This window comes from Canis lupus, chromosome 10, assembly GCF_003254725.2.
Source record: "Canis lupus dingo isolate Sandy chromosome 10, ASM325472v2, whole genome shotgun sequence".
NCBI lineage: Eukaryota > Metazoa > Chordata > Mammalia > Carnivora > Canidae > Canis > Canis lupus.
Window position 1 is genome coordinate 21,076,679 of NC_064252.1, and position 19,645 is coordinate 21,096,323.

At 40.8% G+C, this 19,645-nt stretch overlaps 1 protein-coding gene across 5 annotated transcripts in view; it reads right to left on the reverse strand.

Moving 5' to 3' along the window:
* ATXN10 (ataxin 10) overlaps positions 1-19,645 on the reverse strand; it is a 163,259-nt gene that overhangs the window by 91,072 nt on the left and 52,542 nt on the right. For all 5 annotated transcript variants that reach the window (XR_004803215.2, XR_007413417.1, XM_025456515.3 and 2 more), the window contains exons 6-7: positions 15,906-15,986; positions 7,139-7,304 (exon numbers count right to left, since the gene is read on the reverse strand). Coding sequence is in view for 3 of the 5 variants with exons in the window: in XM_025456515.3 (XP_025312300.1) it covers positions 7,139-7,304; positions 15,906-15,986 (247 nt within the window). In the remaining 2 variants the exon portion in view is untranslated. The remainder of the gene's footprint in view (positions 1-7,138; positions 7,305-15,905; positions 15,987-19,645) is intronic.

The following is a 19,645-nucleotide window of genomic DNA, read 5'->3' on the forward strand; positions in this document are numbered from 1 at the left end:
GTAATGAAAATGTACCTTGTATAACCTAGCAATTGATCAGAAGTTTCTAAATGATAAAAGTAAAAATATCACCACTTTGCAACCCCCAAAGAATGAAGGGATCTAAGTAACAATCATTTACAACTGCTAACATCACAAAAGAGACAACCAGACATTATATGCCTCTTGATGAAAGCATGGATCACCAACAAGAAAACATTACTGGAAAAAAAGTCAAAAACCTAACCCAAATCTGAATAGGTCTCTTGAATTAATTATGTCACAGGAATGCAAAAGGAAAAGAGGAATGTGTTAAACACCACCATGGAGATAAAATCAAAATCCAAATTCTAGAAAACTCAACAGGTAAAACAACCCAGTTTCTTCAATAAAGAACTAGCAAAAGAAAAAAAGAAAAAGAAAAGAAGAGGGGCAAGAAAAGGGAACATATACATTACAGGGTATGTGAGATACAACAACCAATGGCAACGTAGATAGCCTTTATTTGTATCCTGATTCAAAGAAACTTGAACAAAATTATTAGATAATGGGAAAAATCTGAGTATTATGCACTTGATGTTATAATTTTATTGGTAATTTTTTAGGTGTGCTGACTGTAGTTGACTTGTGTATGACTCCTCACCTTTTAAAGATATGTATAAAATAATACCCTGATGAGAGATGTTGGAATTTTGCTTCCATCCAGGGCAGCTGCCGCAAGATTGGGTTGGGATCATGGACAAACTGAGAGCTGGTGATATGGGTGATGGGGTTTCAGTACACTTTTTTTTCTTAGTCTGTTTGAAATATTCCATGATAAGAAGGTAAGAATAAAATTGGAAGCTTGGAAGAGATCATCTATACCTTTTCTTTCAGGTCCTAAATTCTATATTAACTGAAATAAACCCAAAGAAATGTAATCTATCTCTACCTAACACATTCCCAATTTTAAACATTAGGATCATTTTCTTAATGTTTCTTTTTTTTTTTTTTTTTAATTTTTTTTTTAAATTTTTATTTATTTATGATAGTCACAGAGAGAGAAAGAGAGGCAGAGACACAGGCAGAGAGAAGCAGGCTCCATGCACCGGGAGCCCGACGTGGGAATCGATCCAGGGTCTCCCGGATCCGGCCCTGGGCCAAAGGCAGGCGCCAAACCGCTGCGCCACCCAGGGATCCCATTTTCTTAATGTTTCTAATGAGCATCTGAAAAATAATAATAAAAAAATAGCCAGAAAAATGATTCTCTTAAAAAATAAGAGGAATACTTGAGACGTTCTTCTAATATTTGTAAGTCTTACACAACTATAGTCATTAAATCAGGCACTGGGGAAAACAGACACAGGCACATCAAAGGAATGAGCCTCTGCAGTGGGCAGAAGAGGGGAAATAAAAAAAGATTAATCTCCTGTCTAGATCATCTGTCTGGGTTAACTTTATCCTTTTGTGTCTTTGAACTATGTCACAATATTGTAAGTTGTAGAAAACTGATAATAGTGCAAGTGACTCTTGTTCACAGAAATGTAGATTACTTGTGCCTGGTTGGAATGCAATTAATTACTGCCTTGTGCACAGACCAGTGTTTGCATCTGTGGGTATGATCACTCCAGCATTCCTTCATTGCGTATAAACACACAGCTTTCTGAATTCTTGTTTTTTTTTTTTAATATTTTATTTATTTATTCATGAGAGATAGAGAGAGAGAGAGGCAGAGACACAGACAGAGGCAGAAGCAGGCTCCATGCAGGGAGCCCCATGTGGGACTTGATCCTGGGTCTCCAGGGTCACACCCTGGCCTGAAGGCGGTGCTAAACCGCTGAGCCAATTCAGAGCTGCCCTCTGAATTCTTTGATAGCTCTTAGTATCTCACTGGTTCACTCAGTAAAATCTCAGAAACACAGAAAAGGAAATATACAGGAATGCAGTATATGACAAAAGCAGCACTGCAATTAGTGGAAAGGATGAGATCATTCACTAAATGGTATTGACACAACAATTAATAGCTAAAATTTAGTAAGTGCTAATATGTAACAATCAGCATAGTAAATGCTTACATCAAAATACCATTCATCTGACAAGCAGAGAAACAGGAGCAGAGAGGGTAAGTAACTTTTTCCAAGCTTACACGCTAGCAATACATGAAAATTAGGGTTCATGCCCAAGTTGTCCTTTACCAAAAATTATAGAATCCTGGATCACTGAAAGACATAAATAATTCATCTGAATCTCTACTTCACTCCTTGCTAAAAAATAAATTCAGTTAAAATGTAGACCAAGTACCAAAAGAACCACAATATACAAGAGCATATTTCCACAATCTAAGTAGAGATGGATGTACTAAATATGTAAAAAAACAAAAACAAGAAACAAACCTTCAGAAAGCTAAGGATAAAACTGATAAGCCTGACTACCTTAAGAACAAAAATAGGCTAAGCATACGATAAATAAATTCAAACAAAAAATTACTTATGCGGGGAAAACAGTTTTTGCATATAAGACAAAAATGTTAATTATCTGAAAATGCTCATTAATAAATGTGTTTTAAAAGGTCACCTAATAATGAAAAGCAAATTAACATGCTGGACACTGAAAACAGCTAAAGAGAAATGGTAATTAAATCAGATTAGTGAGAAGCTGTAAACCCACATACTCTCATGCTCTTTCAGTGTGGCATTTAGAAGTATTTCTAAACATTTTAAACAGACTGACACAGCAATTCAACTTCCAGGTATGTATGATTCCAGATTTACCTGTCCAAAACAGCAAAGATATCCACGCTACAGCATTATCTATAAAAGTTTTAGGAAAATCCTGGAAACAACTCAAGTGTACATCGACGGAGAACAAACGAGAAAACTCGTCTCCTCTGTCTAGTGGAATTCTACTCAACTGTGAGCAATAAGCAGGTAAATGCACATATGTGTTAAAATGGAAAGATGAAGGAGATACTTCAGAGTCTAGGTGAGAAAAGGAGTTGAAGAATTAAAAAAGGTAATACTGGAAAGGGAAGGGAGGGAGGGAGGGAGGGAGGGAAGAAAGAAAGAAAGAAAGAAAGAAAGAAAGAAAGAAAGAAAGAAAGAAAGAAAGAAAGAAAGAAAGAAGAAGGAAGGAGGAAGGAAGGAAGGAAGGAAGGAAGGAAGGAAGGAAGGAAGGAAGGAAGGAAGGAAGGAAGGAAGAAAGGAAGAAAGGGAAAGAAAGAGAGAAAGAGAGAAAGAAAGAAAGAGAGAGAGAGAGAGAAAGGGAGGGAGGGAACAAAAAACAGGTGGGTGTATACATACAAAAAACTCAGAGAAGGAAAAAAAGTATATGCTGATATGTCTGTAGAAAACAAGACGGGTGGGTGGGAATGAGGACTTTTTTTAGAGCTTTTTGTTTCATGGACTTCAGTGTAGTTTTTTTTAATTTAATAAGCAAGTATTATTTGTACAACACAAATATTTAATCCCTTATCAATCTGTGGAATGAAAGATTACCCTTTCTTATTCCACAGATGTTTATTAAATACCTACTATATGAACAGATATTGCAATGTAATGTGGAGAATGCAAGGAATAAAACAGAATGAAAAATTCACCACCTGAAAATAACTCTCTTAGGGGGAATCCCTGGGTGGCTCAGCGGTTTGGCGCCTGCCTTTGGCCCAGGGCGCGATCCTGGAGTCCCGGGATCAAGTCCCGCATCGGGCTCCCGGCGTGGAGCCTGCTTCTCCCCGCTCCTGTGTCTCTGCCTCTCTCTCTCTCTCTCTCTATGTCTATCATAAATAAATAAATAAATAAATCTTAAAAAAAAAAAAAAGAAAAGAAAATAACTCTCTTAATAAATGAATACAAGAAAATAGAAAACTAAGAAAAATGTATATAATATCTAACTTCCAGAAGAAAGCCAGGCTCACTAAAAGCAACAAGGCCAAGGCTCAAAACGGAGCTGAATGGCACCCAAAGTCCTACAGGATGACAGCATGCTAGCACCAACAAAAATGGTCTCAGAAACAGGAAACAAGTACACAAAAAATACCAAAGTCGGAAACATGTATGTGAGCATGAGAATCTAAGACTTTCCATCAAGGAAGACATGAAAAAAACCTCAGGATTTAAAAGCCAAACAGTTACATAAACAGATGACCCAAAAATGACTGTTTTCACCCCGATTTTTTGGTCACAGCCCTATGAAGACCTTACTGGATATCTTGTCCTAAGAACGTCACAACTGGGTATATGCAGAGGTTCGCTGGTCTGCTGGCCATGGGGAGGAGGAGGAGGCAGGAGCCCAGAGCGCTGATCCACAGCCTTTGCTGATTTCCATAATAGAAAAACTCCCACCACGGCGGCTTTCAAGCTACCAAGAGTTGAACAGTCAGCTCACAGATTTCTGAATGTTTAACAGCTGACTCTCCCAAGTCAGTACAGCCAGCTCCAGTACACCACTGGGTCTGTGGTATGTATTTAAATACTGAGGTTAGAGGTCTTCTTCAAAACTACCGTGGCTTTTTAAAAAACATCTAACTTAAAGAAGAACACATGTACATCAAAATCGTCTATACTGTAAATGCAAGTGCCCTGAAAAAGTTTAAAACTGTGGTTTAACAAGTACTAAGTTTTACTTCCTTTTCTGTCTCCTAGAGAATTAATTTTTAAAAGTTTTTTGAAGCACAGCTCACTGCTCCTCCTGCTGGAAACAGAGGTAAATCCATCTCCAGCAAGGAAAGGCACCAGGAAGTCAAGACTTGCCCTCTACCACAGAAATGAGAACTGAAACACTAACTTTGTCAATGAGACCTAACGTGCTATGTAGGACATGGCATGGAAAATCCATAGCAAAGTAACCTTGAAAAAAGGTATATTTACAAAGAGGGAAATCGATTTTCATGGCAGGAGTCATAATTACAGCCTGCATTTACAAAGGGAGTTAACAGCTTTGTGGCATCACACATAGGATCCAGGACACGTTCATGGATTATGGAAGACCAGCCCTGCCCAGCTCTTCCCACGCCTCTGCCCAGGGGGTCGCTCTCCATCCATCACTCCCATCAGCAAAGACATGCAGTAGAGATTCTGTACATGGTTCTCTGACCCAGAACGCACCCTCATATCCTCCACAATCAATTCTACCCCTTCACCTCCAGCCCCAGGGGACATCTGATCTGCTTTGTTACCATCAGCAAATTTTACCTTCTGCAGAATTTCAGAGATGGAATCGTGAGATACATTTTCTACTCTCGCTGCTTTCCTGTGGTATGTTCGGGATGCATCTCTGCTATTGTATCACAAACCTATCCCTTTCTACTGCTGAGTAGTACTCCAGAGGAAGAACCCTTCTTAACACTAAGACATGGGTAAGGAAGATGCGATGGGTAAAAATAAACAGAATTTCTCAGGTGCTAAGGGTGTATCAATGCTTCTACTCTCTTAGTAACGACCTGAACGACCCAGGGTGGCCTCGAGAAAAATAAAACAAAACAATACTTAAAAAAGCTAGCCAGGATGGTGTATGACCGGGAATCTCCTATAACGTAAGAAACAAATGTTCCGAGAAGGCAATTTAGAAATGCATACCAAAACAATTGGATATACCCCAGGGCACCTGGGTGCCCTGACTAGCTAACTGACTGGCTCAGTCAGTTAAGGTCTGACTCTAGATTTCGGCTCAGGTCATGACCTCATGGTCCTGAGATCTAGCCCCATGTTGGCCTCCATGTTCAGGGAGGACTCTGCTTGAGTTTCTCTCTCCCTGTTTGCCCCTTCCCCTCTCAGGCATGCTTATGCTCTCTATCTAAAATAAATAAAAAACAAAACAAAAACAAAAACAAACCTAGATAGACCCAGCAATTTCACTCCTGGGTTAACACTAGGGAAAGGTATAAAGACGTTAGCTGCAAAGACATAATCTATAGTTCTAACTACAGAAAAGAGAAATAACCTGAGTATCCAACTAAACAGTTGCACAAATAAATTATGGCAAATTCTGCACTTCCAATGCTACACAGACTTTTTCTTTTTTAAAGCTTGTTTTTATTTATTTATTCATGAGAGACAGAGAGAGAGAGAGGCAGAGACACAGGCAGAGGGAAAAGCAGGCTCCATGCAGGGAGCCTGACGCGCAACTCGATCCCAGGTCTCCAGGATCACACCCTGGGCCGAAGGCGGCGCTAAACCGCTGAGCAACCTGGGCTGCCCTACACAGACTTTTCAAAAGATGTTGACAACATATTACTTATTCATTTGGCAAATACTAAGTGCCTACTGTGTGCACAGTACTATGAACATAACAGTCAAAACTTCTACCCTCATAAAACTTACATTCAGAAGTAAAGAGAAACTTACCAAAGCATGGCCTGATTTCATTTTTATACATATATGTTTACATGTGTATCCATGTATGCACGCATATATCCGATATTTTTTTTAAGATTTTATTTATTTTTTTATTAGAGAGACAGAGAGAGAGGCAAAAACACAGGCAGAGGGAGAAGCAGGCTCCCTGCAGGGAGCCCAATGCGGAACTTGATCCCGGGACCTGGCATCATGACCTGAGTTGAAGGCAGATGTTCAACCACTGAGCCACCCAGGTGCCCCTCAATGTTATCTGCCTAGAAAAATATGTTAACTAGAGTTTGTTTTCAAGTCCTTAACTCTGGGGGGTAGAAACAAGGGAACCGTTTTCCCTTATCGGTATTTTCTTATCTGTTCTACAACAAGGATACCATCCTCGCCACTGTAACAGAATACCACAGACTGGGTGGCTTAGAAACAATAGACACTGATTTCTCACAGTTGTGGAGGCTGGAAGTCCCATCAGAATGCTGGCATGGTTGGGTTTGATGAAGGCCCTCCTCCAGGCTGCAGATGGCTGACTGCTCCTTGTGTCCTCATGCAGTGGACAGACCCAGGGATCCTTGCAGGGTTTCCTTTGTAAGGGCAGTAATCCCATTCAGGGGGCTCCACCTCCAGGACCTACTTACCTCCCACAGACCCAGCCTCCTAGCGTCATCAGATTCTCAACATATGGATTTGGAGGTGAGGGGCACAAACATTCAGTCCACAGCAGTCCACAGGTGACTTATGCAACATTTTTTAAAGCTTTTACAAAAGAATTCTCATAGAGGACCTAGCTGCGTTAGAAAACCTCCCTGCTCTCTCCCACCCAAGAGCTGTCCTCTTACCTCATCATCAGTATGCTGCTCAGAGGTCAATTTTAGCACCATCTTGCACTGATCCACAAAAGTGCCTGCGATCAACTCAGCATGGCTCAAAAACACAGGTATGTCATCCTTGGTCAGGGGCTCATCCCCGACTAACTTCGCTATTATGAGGTCCAACAGTGTAACTCTGGTAAAACGTAAAAGAGTTTTACATGAATATGTAATACTGAAACTGTACAATGCTAAAAGTATTTATAGAGAACATTTTAAGAGAATATTTTTATTTTTAAATTTCTTGCTTTGTTTATAATGTCTAGCTAGGGAAGACATTTTTTGTGAATAAAATTAATCTTCATCAATTATCTATCTTTAAAATCTTGATTTCTTTGATGTGACTTGACTACAGAAACAAGTACCTCTTACATATCCATTACTGGGAGCCCTTGATTCAACATTTCACAAATGCTGTCACATTAGGTTTTATAACGCATCCACTTATAACAACAATAGTGAAGTTCGGTGAGCTAACATTTATTCATAGTTCACTACTGGGCTAACAAGTGTTTTGCACACATTATCTCTGAAAAGCAGCTACTGTCACTGGCCTGTGCTAAAGCATGGTGAAAATGACTCCGTAAGGCTGATTTGCTCGCCCAGGATCACACGCCTGGCTCGCCCAGCTGCCATGTTGGGATCCAAGCACAGGCTGCCATCTCTCACTCCTGGGCCATGGGCCTTGGCCACTCACTTCACTGTCCTTGTAAAGGCTCACTGTTTCATTATTTTAGTTTATAAAAACATAAATCTGACGACCAAACCCATGCCATTTTGCATCAACACTTAAATGATCCCCTAAGTATTTCTATTCAACAAACTCTTTCCTTCTCTGAGAAAAAAAATGAATCATATACAGGACAATCTATCCAGCATGAACCAAGCAAGATGTCTCCCAAAATCACATTGTGACTTGGGATTTTATGTCTCAACTCTCACTTCTAAACCAGAAAGGACACAGATGCTCAGCAAATGGGGAAAATACACTTAGAGTAGGCACAGAGCATTTCTTACGAAACAAAGAATTTGTTCAGTGCTGTAAGCATCAAGAAAGAAAGAAAACTATACCAAACTCCTTCTGTATTTTTGCCAAAAGATGGGAATGATCGTCAGTCTGGCAATATCATACACAGACCTTAATGGTTTTCAAGACTCCTAAAATTCTCAGATTTCTTACAGCAATTATTAATCCAAAATAAAACAAACAATCCCCTCAATTAAGCACAAAAGAACAAACAGTTGTTCTCAGGTGCAGAGGATGTATCAATGCCTCCACCCCCTTGTAAAGGAAAATTTTTTGGATATTTTTATTTTTCCTTATGCACATAGAAATTTTAAAAATGAACTGGGTCCTCTTAGTCCATAAAGCAGCCTTTCCGCTTTCCCCAGGCAAGACAACGTTCCGGGAACGCCAGGGAGGAGGCCACCTATTCAGTGTGATTCAAAAGGAACCCGAATGTCTGCTCTAAAAATACTCCTTTTAAATTGGGATAGTGTGGCAATGATTGCTAGGTAGGAGAAGTCATGAGCTCTGGTTTTAGGGCATTTAGTACCTTGTGGACTATTACTCAAAACAGGGCAAAGAGAAAAGAGGAAGAGATTGTGATGGACTTGCATGAAGTCTGAGACAGAAAGGGTAGGCCCAGTGTGGTACCCAAGCTTGTCCAGAAGGCCCTGGAGTCCCAGAGAACACTCTGAGGGACACCTGGAAGCTGGAGCTGATAGAAACGGTATGCACAGACCCGGCCTTCTTTACAAGCTCATCAGAGGCCATCCACCCCTCAGACTTCTCTCTGCTCAGGAGACACACCTCTCCGCTCTACTATGTAATTCTAACCACAGGACAGCTAAGCAGGTGAGTAGTAAGTGATTTTAAGGAAAAATAAAGAATGAATGTTCAAAACATAAAAATACAAAATCAAGTTTAAGTATTATCTGACAATAAATTACACTTCCTTAAATGATCCTACTTCTATTGTATTATCTATCAATAAAAACTTTTAGTGGCTCCCATTAGTGAGTGGGTCCAAAAATCTGGGGCTGTCCCAACCAGAATTCCCCATCAAACTCTCTAACTCCATCTCCTTCTAACTACCTTCAAAAACTATCCTTCTCATCAAATACAGGAATCACATGTGGGACACACAATTGAAATAGGAAATTTTTTTCAAAATCATTTATTTTAATGGTACACTACATTTGTCACCTCCAATTCTAAGCCAGAAACCATATGTCTGTTGAAATGTAATGCATAATCCAGGAAAATGGGACATGATGTGGAATATTTTACGTCTTCCAATTGTGGGGGAAACACACTAAATCCTTCCTTGAAAATGTTAACAGAATACAAGTGCTACTCACTCACTGCTTTATTTATTTACTCAGAAGTGAATGATGGAAAAGCAAAAACCTAGTTATAGAGGTCAAGGACTAGCTGTCTACAGTCACATCAGTATGAAAAGTCTTGCATCCTTAAATCCCAGAATCCTTACTCGGGGTGGCCTCAGGCTCACCAGACACACCCCTGAACTCAGACTCAAGCTTCTGTGACTCTCTCTCAACCACCAGTTGTCATTAGCAATCTTTCTGATTCATTTCTGATTAGTCAGTTACACAGTCTGTCCTCAAAATGAGGATTCTTGTTTCATTAAAAAAAAAAAAGCTACATATATATATTGCTGTGTGTGTATATATATATATTTCATAAAATAGCAATACATATTTATATATATATACACACACGTGAAAGACTTTGAGGAAAAAATTCTATAGCAAAATTTATATTTGAAAGTTATACTTAAATGAATGTAGGCTACAATTTCAATTATAATTTAGCCACACCTGCACCATCCTGAAATGGGTTAAGTTTGTTACAGGAGGACTGGAGGGGCAAAGAAGACAGGGGACGCGCGTGAGTGGGCAAGTTTTGTAAGCAAGGCATGAAATATTATTCTCTAACTCTAGAGATAAAATGTAATTCAAATTAAGGACTGACGGCTCCAACAAACCAGGAGTTTACATTTGAACTCTTCCACATACACAATTTGTTGAATGGTGTGCCCACAAAGGCCAAAATTATCATTAACCTGGACAAGCTTAACCAAGACACAGGCTCAAAGCCGTGGCTGAATTCATCTCACTAGTCCTTTAATAAATTAGAGATGAATTCTTGTGTTGTGGGGAGGATCACTGACTTTGGCATCAGACAGACAGAGTTCAAATACAACCCCAGCTACCTCTGTAACCCAGGCAGACACCTAACCTACAGAACCTCTGACCCCAGCGTGGCAGACAGCAGGAGCACCACGGGAAGATGAAATGGAAGTGGCTGGAAGATGATACCTGGGGGAAAAGCCAAGGTAAGCCATGCAGAGCAGCAGGAGTAAGAGCAGTGGTGGTAATGGGGGCAGGAGTGGGGTGGCGGGTGGCAGTAACCAGTAGCAGAAGCAGAAGCAGCAACTCATTTACCGAATGAGAATCACACGCTGGGCACGGTGCGCTTCATCATCTCTTTCAATCAGTTACGGCAGTTTCCCGGGGTGGCTACTGTAGTTATCCTTACTCTACACATGAAGCAGAGTTCCACAGGTACAGGTAACGTACCCAAAGCAGTGAGCGACACAACTACCTCTGCTGTTCATTACTCTGCTATACAGATTATACGCCTGAAAACTATCCAGGTGTTTCCCAAGAGCAGCTAGTTTCATCTACTAATACCACAATTCAATGGAAAGGAAGACCAGAAAATTGTAGAGATGCAGACTCTCATTTCTGCTGCACCAACCATGTGGACTGATTTTGATTCATTTCCAAAACTTCTCACCAAGTAGTATGGAGTCAATGAACGGTGATACTTCCCAGCACTTTCCCTCCAGAGCCACCCATACTGTCACCATGATGCTCCAGGGGCTGCCAACAGACACTTAATGAACACACGCCCTGCTTCACTGACTGACCCTCAAGCGTTTTTAAATCTGGCAGCCTCTAATCCAAGTGGACATTCTAAGTCAGCAGTTGGGGCCACAGCCCGGGCATTCCAAATGGAAGCACTGCAGTGTCTCCACAGGGTTCTCTACTGAAGTTCCTCATCTGAACCACAAAACACAGAATATGTTTTCAGTTCTCACAAACAAGGCACACAGCACCATTCCAGATGCATAGGAAAGAAGTTAATTCATTGCATGTCCCTGCTGAGAAAAACTCTAATCTTTCTGATCCCATTAATCTGTGAAGAACATACAACTTTGAACACAGAATTACCCATTATTTCCTGAAAAGGAGTCAACAGGGAACCCAAGAGTGCTGCTGGACTGGAGACTGAGTGCTCTTGTTGAGCACCCCCCCGCCCCCCCCCCCCACACACACACCAGCACAGACACCATCAGCAGTGAGCCCGCAGGCCCTCCAGTCACCACACAAAGCTCAAACAAGCTCTGATCAGGGCCTAAAAGCATGAGTATTCACTGACCCTTGAACACCACAGAGGCTGGGGCACTCATCCCCACCACGCAGTCAAAACTCCATGTTATCCTTTCTGAGTCCCTGAAAACTTAACTACTAATAGCCTACCTGTTGACCAAAAGTCTTACCATTAATATAAATTGATTAACATGTATTTTGGATGTCATATGTATTATATAGTGTGCTCTTACAATAAAGTAAGCTAAAGAGAGGAGAATGTTAAGAAAATCATAAGAACAGAGGTCCCAGATGGCTTAATCAGTTAAACGTCTAACTCTTGGTTTCAGCTCAGGTCATGATCCTGGGAATAGGAGATCTAGTCCCATATCAGGCTCTGTGCTCAGCACAAAGTCTGCTTGAGGTTCCCTCTTTCCCTCTGCCCCTACCCCTGCTCCCACGTGCATGCGTTAGTATATGCATGCATGCATAGCCTCTCTCTAAAATACATAAAATCTTTGAAAAAAAAAAAGAAAATTATAAGGAAGAGGAAATACATTTACAGGACTATACTTATTTTAAAAATCAGCATATAAGTGTACCTGCACAGTTCACACCTGTGTTGCTCAAGGGTCAGGTGCACATTCACCAGAGGGCAAGGTGGTGGCCGGGGCGCTCCAGGCAGAGAAAAGGACACATGCAAAACCATGAGATTACAGGGAAAGGAAGAAATGTAAGAAGTTCCGTGTCACCATAATGTGGTGACAGGGAGAAGAGGGAAGGGGTTGGAGATGAAGCTACATTATAAAAGGCCTTACCCACCACACCCCAGGATTTCACCGCGTCCTGTAACAGGCCACTAAAATGGCAGGGTGCAATCCGTGCTGGCAATAGAGCAGCTAACAGAAAAGGGAAACACAGATATCTGAATGAGACTTTGGCTACTGCCCATTCATGTTCGTGGCAGCCTGACTCACAAGAGCTGAAAGGGGGAAGCAACTCAAGTGTCTCTCAACAGGTAAGCGGATAAACTAAATGTGGCCCATGCACACAATTGAATAGGATTCAGCCTTAAAAAGTAAGGATGTTCTGACACATGCTACGACGTGGATGAACCTTGAGGACACTATGTTCAGGGAAGCAAGCCAGTCACAAAAGGACAAAGACTGCACAATCCCACTTCCATGAGGTGCTCAGAGCCACTGAAATCATAGAGGGGGCAGTGGCTGCCGAGGCAGGGGGTAGGGGATCAGGGAGCTGCTTAAGTGAGGACAGTTTCAGTTTCTTTTTTTTTTTTTAATTTTTATTTATTTATGATAGTCACACAGAGAGAGAAAGAGAGAGAGAGAGGCAGAGACATGGGCAGAGGGAGAAGCAGGCTCCATGCACTGGGAGCCCGACGTGGGACTCGATCCCAGGTCTCCAGGATCGCGGCCTGGGCCAAAGGCAGGTGCTAAACTGCTGCGCCACCCAGGGATCCCGACAGTTTCAGTTTTGATGAAGTTCTGCAGGCTGGCCGCACAACAGTGTCAGTGTACACTTCAACATGCACACTTCAACATGATGAAAATGGTGCATTTTGTGTGTTACAGATACATTATCCACGACGCTGAAAGATGGGCACAGCCAAAGTCTAGTCAAGGATGATGTGAGGGAAAGGCAAAAGAAACAAAAGCAAAAATGAACTATTGGGACTTCATCAAGATAAGAAGCTTTTGTACAGCAAAGGATACAGTCAACAAAACTCAAAGACAACCTACAGAATGGGAGAAGATATTTGCAAATGACATATCAGATAAAGGGCTAGTTTCCAAGATCTATAAAGAACTTATTAAACTCAACACCAAAGAAACAAACAATCCAATCATGAAATGGGCAAAAGACATGAACAGAAATCTCACAGAGGAAGACATAGACATGGCCAACATGCATATGAGAAAATGCTCTGCATCACTTGCCATCAGGGAAATACAAATCAAAACTACAATGAGATACCACCTCACACCAGTGAGAATGGGGAAAATTAACAAGGCAGGAAACCACAAATGTTGGAGAGGATGCGGAGAAAAGGGAACCCTCTTACACTGTTGGTGGGAATGTGAACTGGTGCAGCCACTCTGGAAAACTGTGTGGAGGTTCCTCAAACAGTTAAAAATATACCTGCCCTACGACCCAGCAATTGCACTGTTGGGGATTTACCCCAAAGATACAAATGCAATGAAACGCCGGGACACCTGCACCCCGATGTTTCTAGCAGCAATGGCCACTATAGCCAAACTGTGGAAGGAGCCTCGGTGTCCAACGAAAGATGAATGGATAAAGAAGATGTGGTTTATGTATACAATGGAATATTACTCAGCTATTAGAAATGACAAATACCCACCATTTGCTTCAACGTGGATGGAACTGGAGGGTATTATGCTGAGTGAAGTAAGTCAGTCGGAGAAGGACAAACATTATATGTTCTCATTCATTTGGGGAATATAAATAATAGTGAAAGGGAAAATAAGGGAAGGGAGAAGAAATGTGTGGGAAATATCAGAAAGGGAGACAGAACGTAAAGACTGCTAACTCTGGGAAACGAACTAGGGGTGGTAGAAGGGGAGGAGGGCGGGGGGTGGGAGTGAATGGGTGACGGGCACTGGGTATTATTCTGTATGTTAGTAAATTGAACACCAATAAAAAAAAAAAAAAAAAAAAAAAAAAAAAGGATGATGTGAGGGTAAAAGCAAAGCTGTGAAGAGGGTGAGCTCAGGGGACTCAAGCTGGTGCCCACAGCAAGGTCGTGGACCTGGGGGGTGACAAGCAGAAAGGGACTTGAGGACTCTGAGCTTCCCCCCTCAGCAGATGCCATTACAGGAGTCAGCATACTAACTGGTAAGAAAATTTATTCATTTCCTGTGTGTTTTCATCTAAACAACTTTTACTGGCCCCTGTGACGTGCCAAACACTGTCTGGGAAACGTGGCCACCCCAGAAGAAAAAGAGAAGTCCGTGCCCTCATGAGGTCGCCAGCTCCATGGCACACACATCTGCATGCTGATGTGTGACATACTACGGGGTACAGCAAATGATGCAAGGAAATGAAAGCACTTCTCCTGTGGAAGGAAAAGAAGACCGGCAGTGGCACATGAGCAGCTGCTCCATGAAGGGGGGCAGTGGCTACAACTTTTTACTAAATAAAAAGGGAAACTGTTTAGTCTGGCAGCCTCATTTGGTTACATAATGGAGTTTAAAAACTGATCCTTCAACAGGAATATGGAAATTATAAAACTGAATATTAAAAATACAATTCAACCATGTATCATTCTCCTTGCGTTCAGGTATTCCTTACTGCAAAGTAATTTCCTAATTGACAACACCCTCCTTCGTGTCACTCATTTTAGGTAAAAAAAAAAAACTACAAATACTTCTTTTTCTGCAACTGAAGTATGCATGGGGTGGGAGGGGCACTGGATTCATAAACATGGCCTTTAAACTGACTTTAAAAGCAGGAACCTTCCTTTTCGTTAAAGATATTAAAGAAGAAATACCACTTAACGAGACTACAAAGGAGTGTAAAAGCTTAATTGTTGGAAGCCAAATACATAGGAATTTCAAAACCACAGCAATTATAAAAATTGTGACTACAATCAAAAGATTAACATTTTTTAAAGTTTTTGATCATTAGATCTGTGATTTCTAAGTAAGTTTTATTTTTCCTGAGGCAACATTTCCAATAAGGCTAGAACACATGTGCTATTGGAGTCATCCAGAGTACGGTGAATCATCTCCTTCCATCCTCTAATTTTACAGGCCGAGAAACTGAATCCGAACAAGGTAAAAAGCCTGGCTATGGTCACATAAAGAATTACCACCATGAGGAGGCAGGGAGCCACGGTCTCCGTGCTCCAAGGGCACTGCTTTTCCCACTATAGTAGCAGGGAGATCATGGACCAGTCCATTCTTTGTATGAAATACCTATGGGAAATCTAGAAACGTGAGTGGATTATGTCCCAAATCATTACACCAGTGATGTGAACACAGGAGCACATTTCAAATACACAAATATAACACACAGTAATCAAAGAACAAGTATAACATTTTGTTCTTAACGTTTCTGAGTTTGCCTTTACTGAATAATGGCGCCAACCTGGATCGTGCAGCCCCACGTAAATCATCGCCTGTTGTGGCTAAGCTGTAATGTTAACCAACCAATTTAAAACCATTACTGACACAGAAACATGTATTTAGAGATTCTGTGCCAACTAAGAAACCACATAGTTTTTCAGTCATGTGTACAGGATACTCTGTATGGAATGCTAAATACTCAAAACCACACTGGTTTTTGGGGTTACCTTTCTTGATTGCTCATTTTGGCATACATGGCTTTCACCAATTCCGGGCTTTTCAGAAAATGGTCTGTAATAATCAAGAACCTAAGAAAAAAGGAGGAGAAAGTGTGGTTACTAGAAACACAGTAAAATGGACATGGCCTTATCTACTTTATGGGCATTTTACACATAAAAGTACTTCTTTTTATCGAACTTTTGATATGTTGTAATCTTAAAATGTTTTAAGAGGTTCACATACCACTTTTCCATTAGCGGCTAAAAGAAAATAGAAACCCTCAAAATAGGTTTCTCCAATTTTACTTTGGAAAAATTTATTGAAATGATTCAAACTTGTCAACTGGAGGGAAGGGCTTACTATAGGTCTAAGTTCCATTTTAACTATAAAATGAAATTTAGCTACAAGTTCAGGTATAAACAGAAACCATATTACACAGTTTACTCAGAAGGTTAAGTGCTAAAATTAACTGGAGAAATGGACATGTCCCACGTTTTATTTAAACACATGCCAACAAACTGGTAATGCACACTGGCTTGATTGCCTTGTCTGTAAGAGCTCTCGAGTTACCAAGAAAACATCCTCATTGTCAAGCAATGCACTCATCTCAACTCAGAGATCAACTTATGGAAACCCTGAGGCAAAGATTATAAGCCTACTTCTTCAAAGTACCACTGTGACAACTAAAAAGATTGAATAGTATTATTAATTAATTCTGAATCATATTGGCCAGAGGGCATCTGCAATCTTAAGAACTAAAGAATATACTGTTTATAACCAAGGTTATAGCAGTAAGACTGTAAAGCATTAAATGTATTTATGGACACAGTTTATTTAACCACTTAACAAAAAATATAATGAAAGTATGTATTTCAGTATGATAACCAAATGAAGCATATTAACTACCACAACACATTGTCACTCATATAAAAACAAAATCTAAATGTGTCCTATTTCTTTCACAACCCTCAAAATAACTGATTAGCACTTTGATATAAAATATTTCTAGGGGGGATCTCTGGGTGGCTCAGTGATTTAGCACCTGCCTTCGGCCTGGGGTATAATCCTGGGGTCCTGGGATCTGGTCCCGCATCAGGCTCCCTGCATGGAGCCTGCTTCTCCCTCTGCCTGTGTCTCTGCCTCTCTCTGGGTCTCACATGAATAAATAAAAATCTTTTTTAAAAATTTAATAAAATATTTCTAGTGGGGCCCTTGGGTGGCTCAGTCAGTGAAGCGTCTGCCTTTTAGGACAGGTCATAATCTTGGGGTCCTGGGATCGAGTCCCACATAGGGTTCCCTGCTCACTAGGGAGTCTGCTTCTCCCTCTGCCTCTACCCCTCCCCGAGGCGCTAGAGCTCTCTCTCTCTCAAATAGATAAAATTTTTAAAATAAAAATAAAATATTTCTAGTAATAATGGATATAATCAAAATTCTCCATTTTCATACCAGTTTAGGAAGGTCATCAAACTGCAACAACAGAAATTCATGCATTTTAAGCCAGGTACACAAAAGTGATCCTAAAGCTCATTCATGATTCAGCTTTCTGGAGCTCAAAACATTTTCCCAGACACACATCCATTCAAAAATGCAATGTTCCAGGACACCTTGGTGGCTCAGTCGGTTGAACATCGGACTCTTGATTTCAACACAGGTCATGATCTCAGGGTTGTAGGATCGAGCCCTGTAACAGACTCCACATGGGCATGGAGCCTGCTTAAGATTCTCTCTCTCTCTCTCTCCTTCTCCTGCCTGCCCCCAGCACTCACTCACTTTCTCCCATAACACAAATAAATAATAATAAATAAAAAGGATTTTAAAAAGTACAATATTCCAAAACTGTGCTGGGACCTAGGTCACTATCTATATTCCAAAATGCTAACAGTGGAGAAAGGCCTGCACACAAATAAAGAATTAGACAAAAATGTCTTAGGGGCAATACACATACTTTGTGAATCAGAGAAATAACAAAGCTGATCTAACCAGAGGGCCATGGCAGGAGGCTCAGGAAGCTGGAGAAGGGTTTTGTGAGTCCCTCACTGAAGGGGGAGGGGACAGCATTCAAATTACAGGTGACAGGGGCACCTGGGTGGCTAGGTCGGTGAAGCATCCGCCTTGGGCTCCGGGTACAATCCCAGGGTCTTAGGACTGAGTCCTGCATCGGGCTCCTTGTTTCACAAGGCGTCTGCTTCTCTCTCTCCCTCTGCCCCTCCCCCTACTCATACTCTGTGTCTCTCAAAAATAAAATACTAAAAAAAAAAAAAAAACCTTCAAATTACAGGTGATAAGGATTTGGAAAACAGGACAGCCATGAACTCAGGGAGCTATACCAGGAAAATATGATGAGGTTTAGAGAGATTCAGGATGGAAAGCTTCCATCTTGCAATGATACTGGGCCCCCACGGTGGGCTCTCGTGTCCCTGAGCCAAGGCTCCATGATGACCACACCCTCCTCCATGACACCAGTCAGTGTCCTCTCTTTCTGATCAATTTTGCTGATGTTAAAGAGCCCATCTTGCCTTGGTTAATTTTTTCTATCGATTTGTTTCCTGGGTCACTGTTCACAGCCCTGATTCCGTATCATTTCCTTCTTCCTGCCGACTCAGGTGGTTCTGTGCTCTTGTCAGTCTTTACTAAGTAGAACTTTCACAAAGGTCACTGCTTTCAGACCTTTCTTCTTTTCTTCTAGAAACTTTTAAAGCTATAAATTTCCCTCCAAGCATTGCTTTATCCTACAAATTCTGTATCTTCATTATCCTTCAGTTCAAAAGGCTAATTTGCCCTGTGATTTCTTCTTTGACAAACTAATTATTTAAATGAGCTAATTTCTAAAAACTTGGAATGTTTTCTTGGTATCATCTGATTATGGTTTTCTAATGTACAGTGCGGTCAGAGACCACATACTCTATATTTTTGATCCTTTTCATATATTTACTGAGACTTTTTTATAGCACAGACTGCGGTCGCTCTTGGTGAACATTACACATGCAGCTGGAAAGTGGATTTTACAAGTGTTGAGATAACACTCTACGACATCACTCCATGAAGATGTTCTGAGATCTCAAAACGGAAATGATACAATACTGGATGAAAGCCTTAGTAGACCAAAGACCTTTATAGCTATTACCAGAAATCTACAGCACATAAGGAAGACTGACAACTTCAGTTACTAAAACATCAAAAATTTATATCTATAAAAAAAGCCACATGAAAAGGCAAAAGACAAAGAAGTAAGAGAAAATATTTGCATTTTATTTTACACAAAGGACCACTGGCCCCAATTTAGAAAATAAGCCTACCTATAAAGAAGGATAAGACTGACATCCAAATGGAAAAATGGGTAAAGAAAATGAAACATACATATAAGAAAAACAGGCTCTTCAACATATAAAATGATCCTCAACCCCTTAACAAGAAAAATAGAAAATAAAAGTCTATAATGATACCATTTTAAATGGTGGCAGGACTGGCAACTCCAACACTCGGATGGTACTCCGTTAGCAGTGATGGAGGAAACCAGGTCCTTGTAAATCACCAAGAGGAGTATATAATAGTCCAACAGCTATGAAGGACTACTTGGCAGTGTTTGCTAAACCATAAAAAAGCATGTTCCCTTTGACCTAGCGATTGACCTTACGAGTTATTGGACAGTAATACCTGCTCATGTGCAGTATGACACATATGAACAAGGCTGTTTTATTGGACAGTAATACCTGCTCATGTGCAGTATGACACATATGAACAAGGCTGT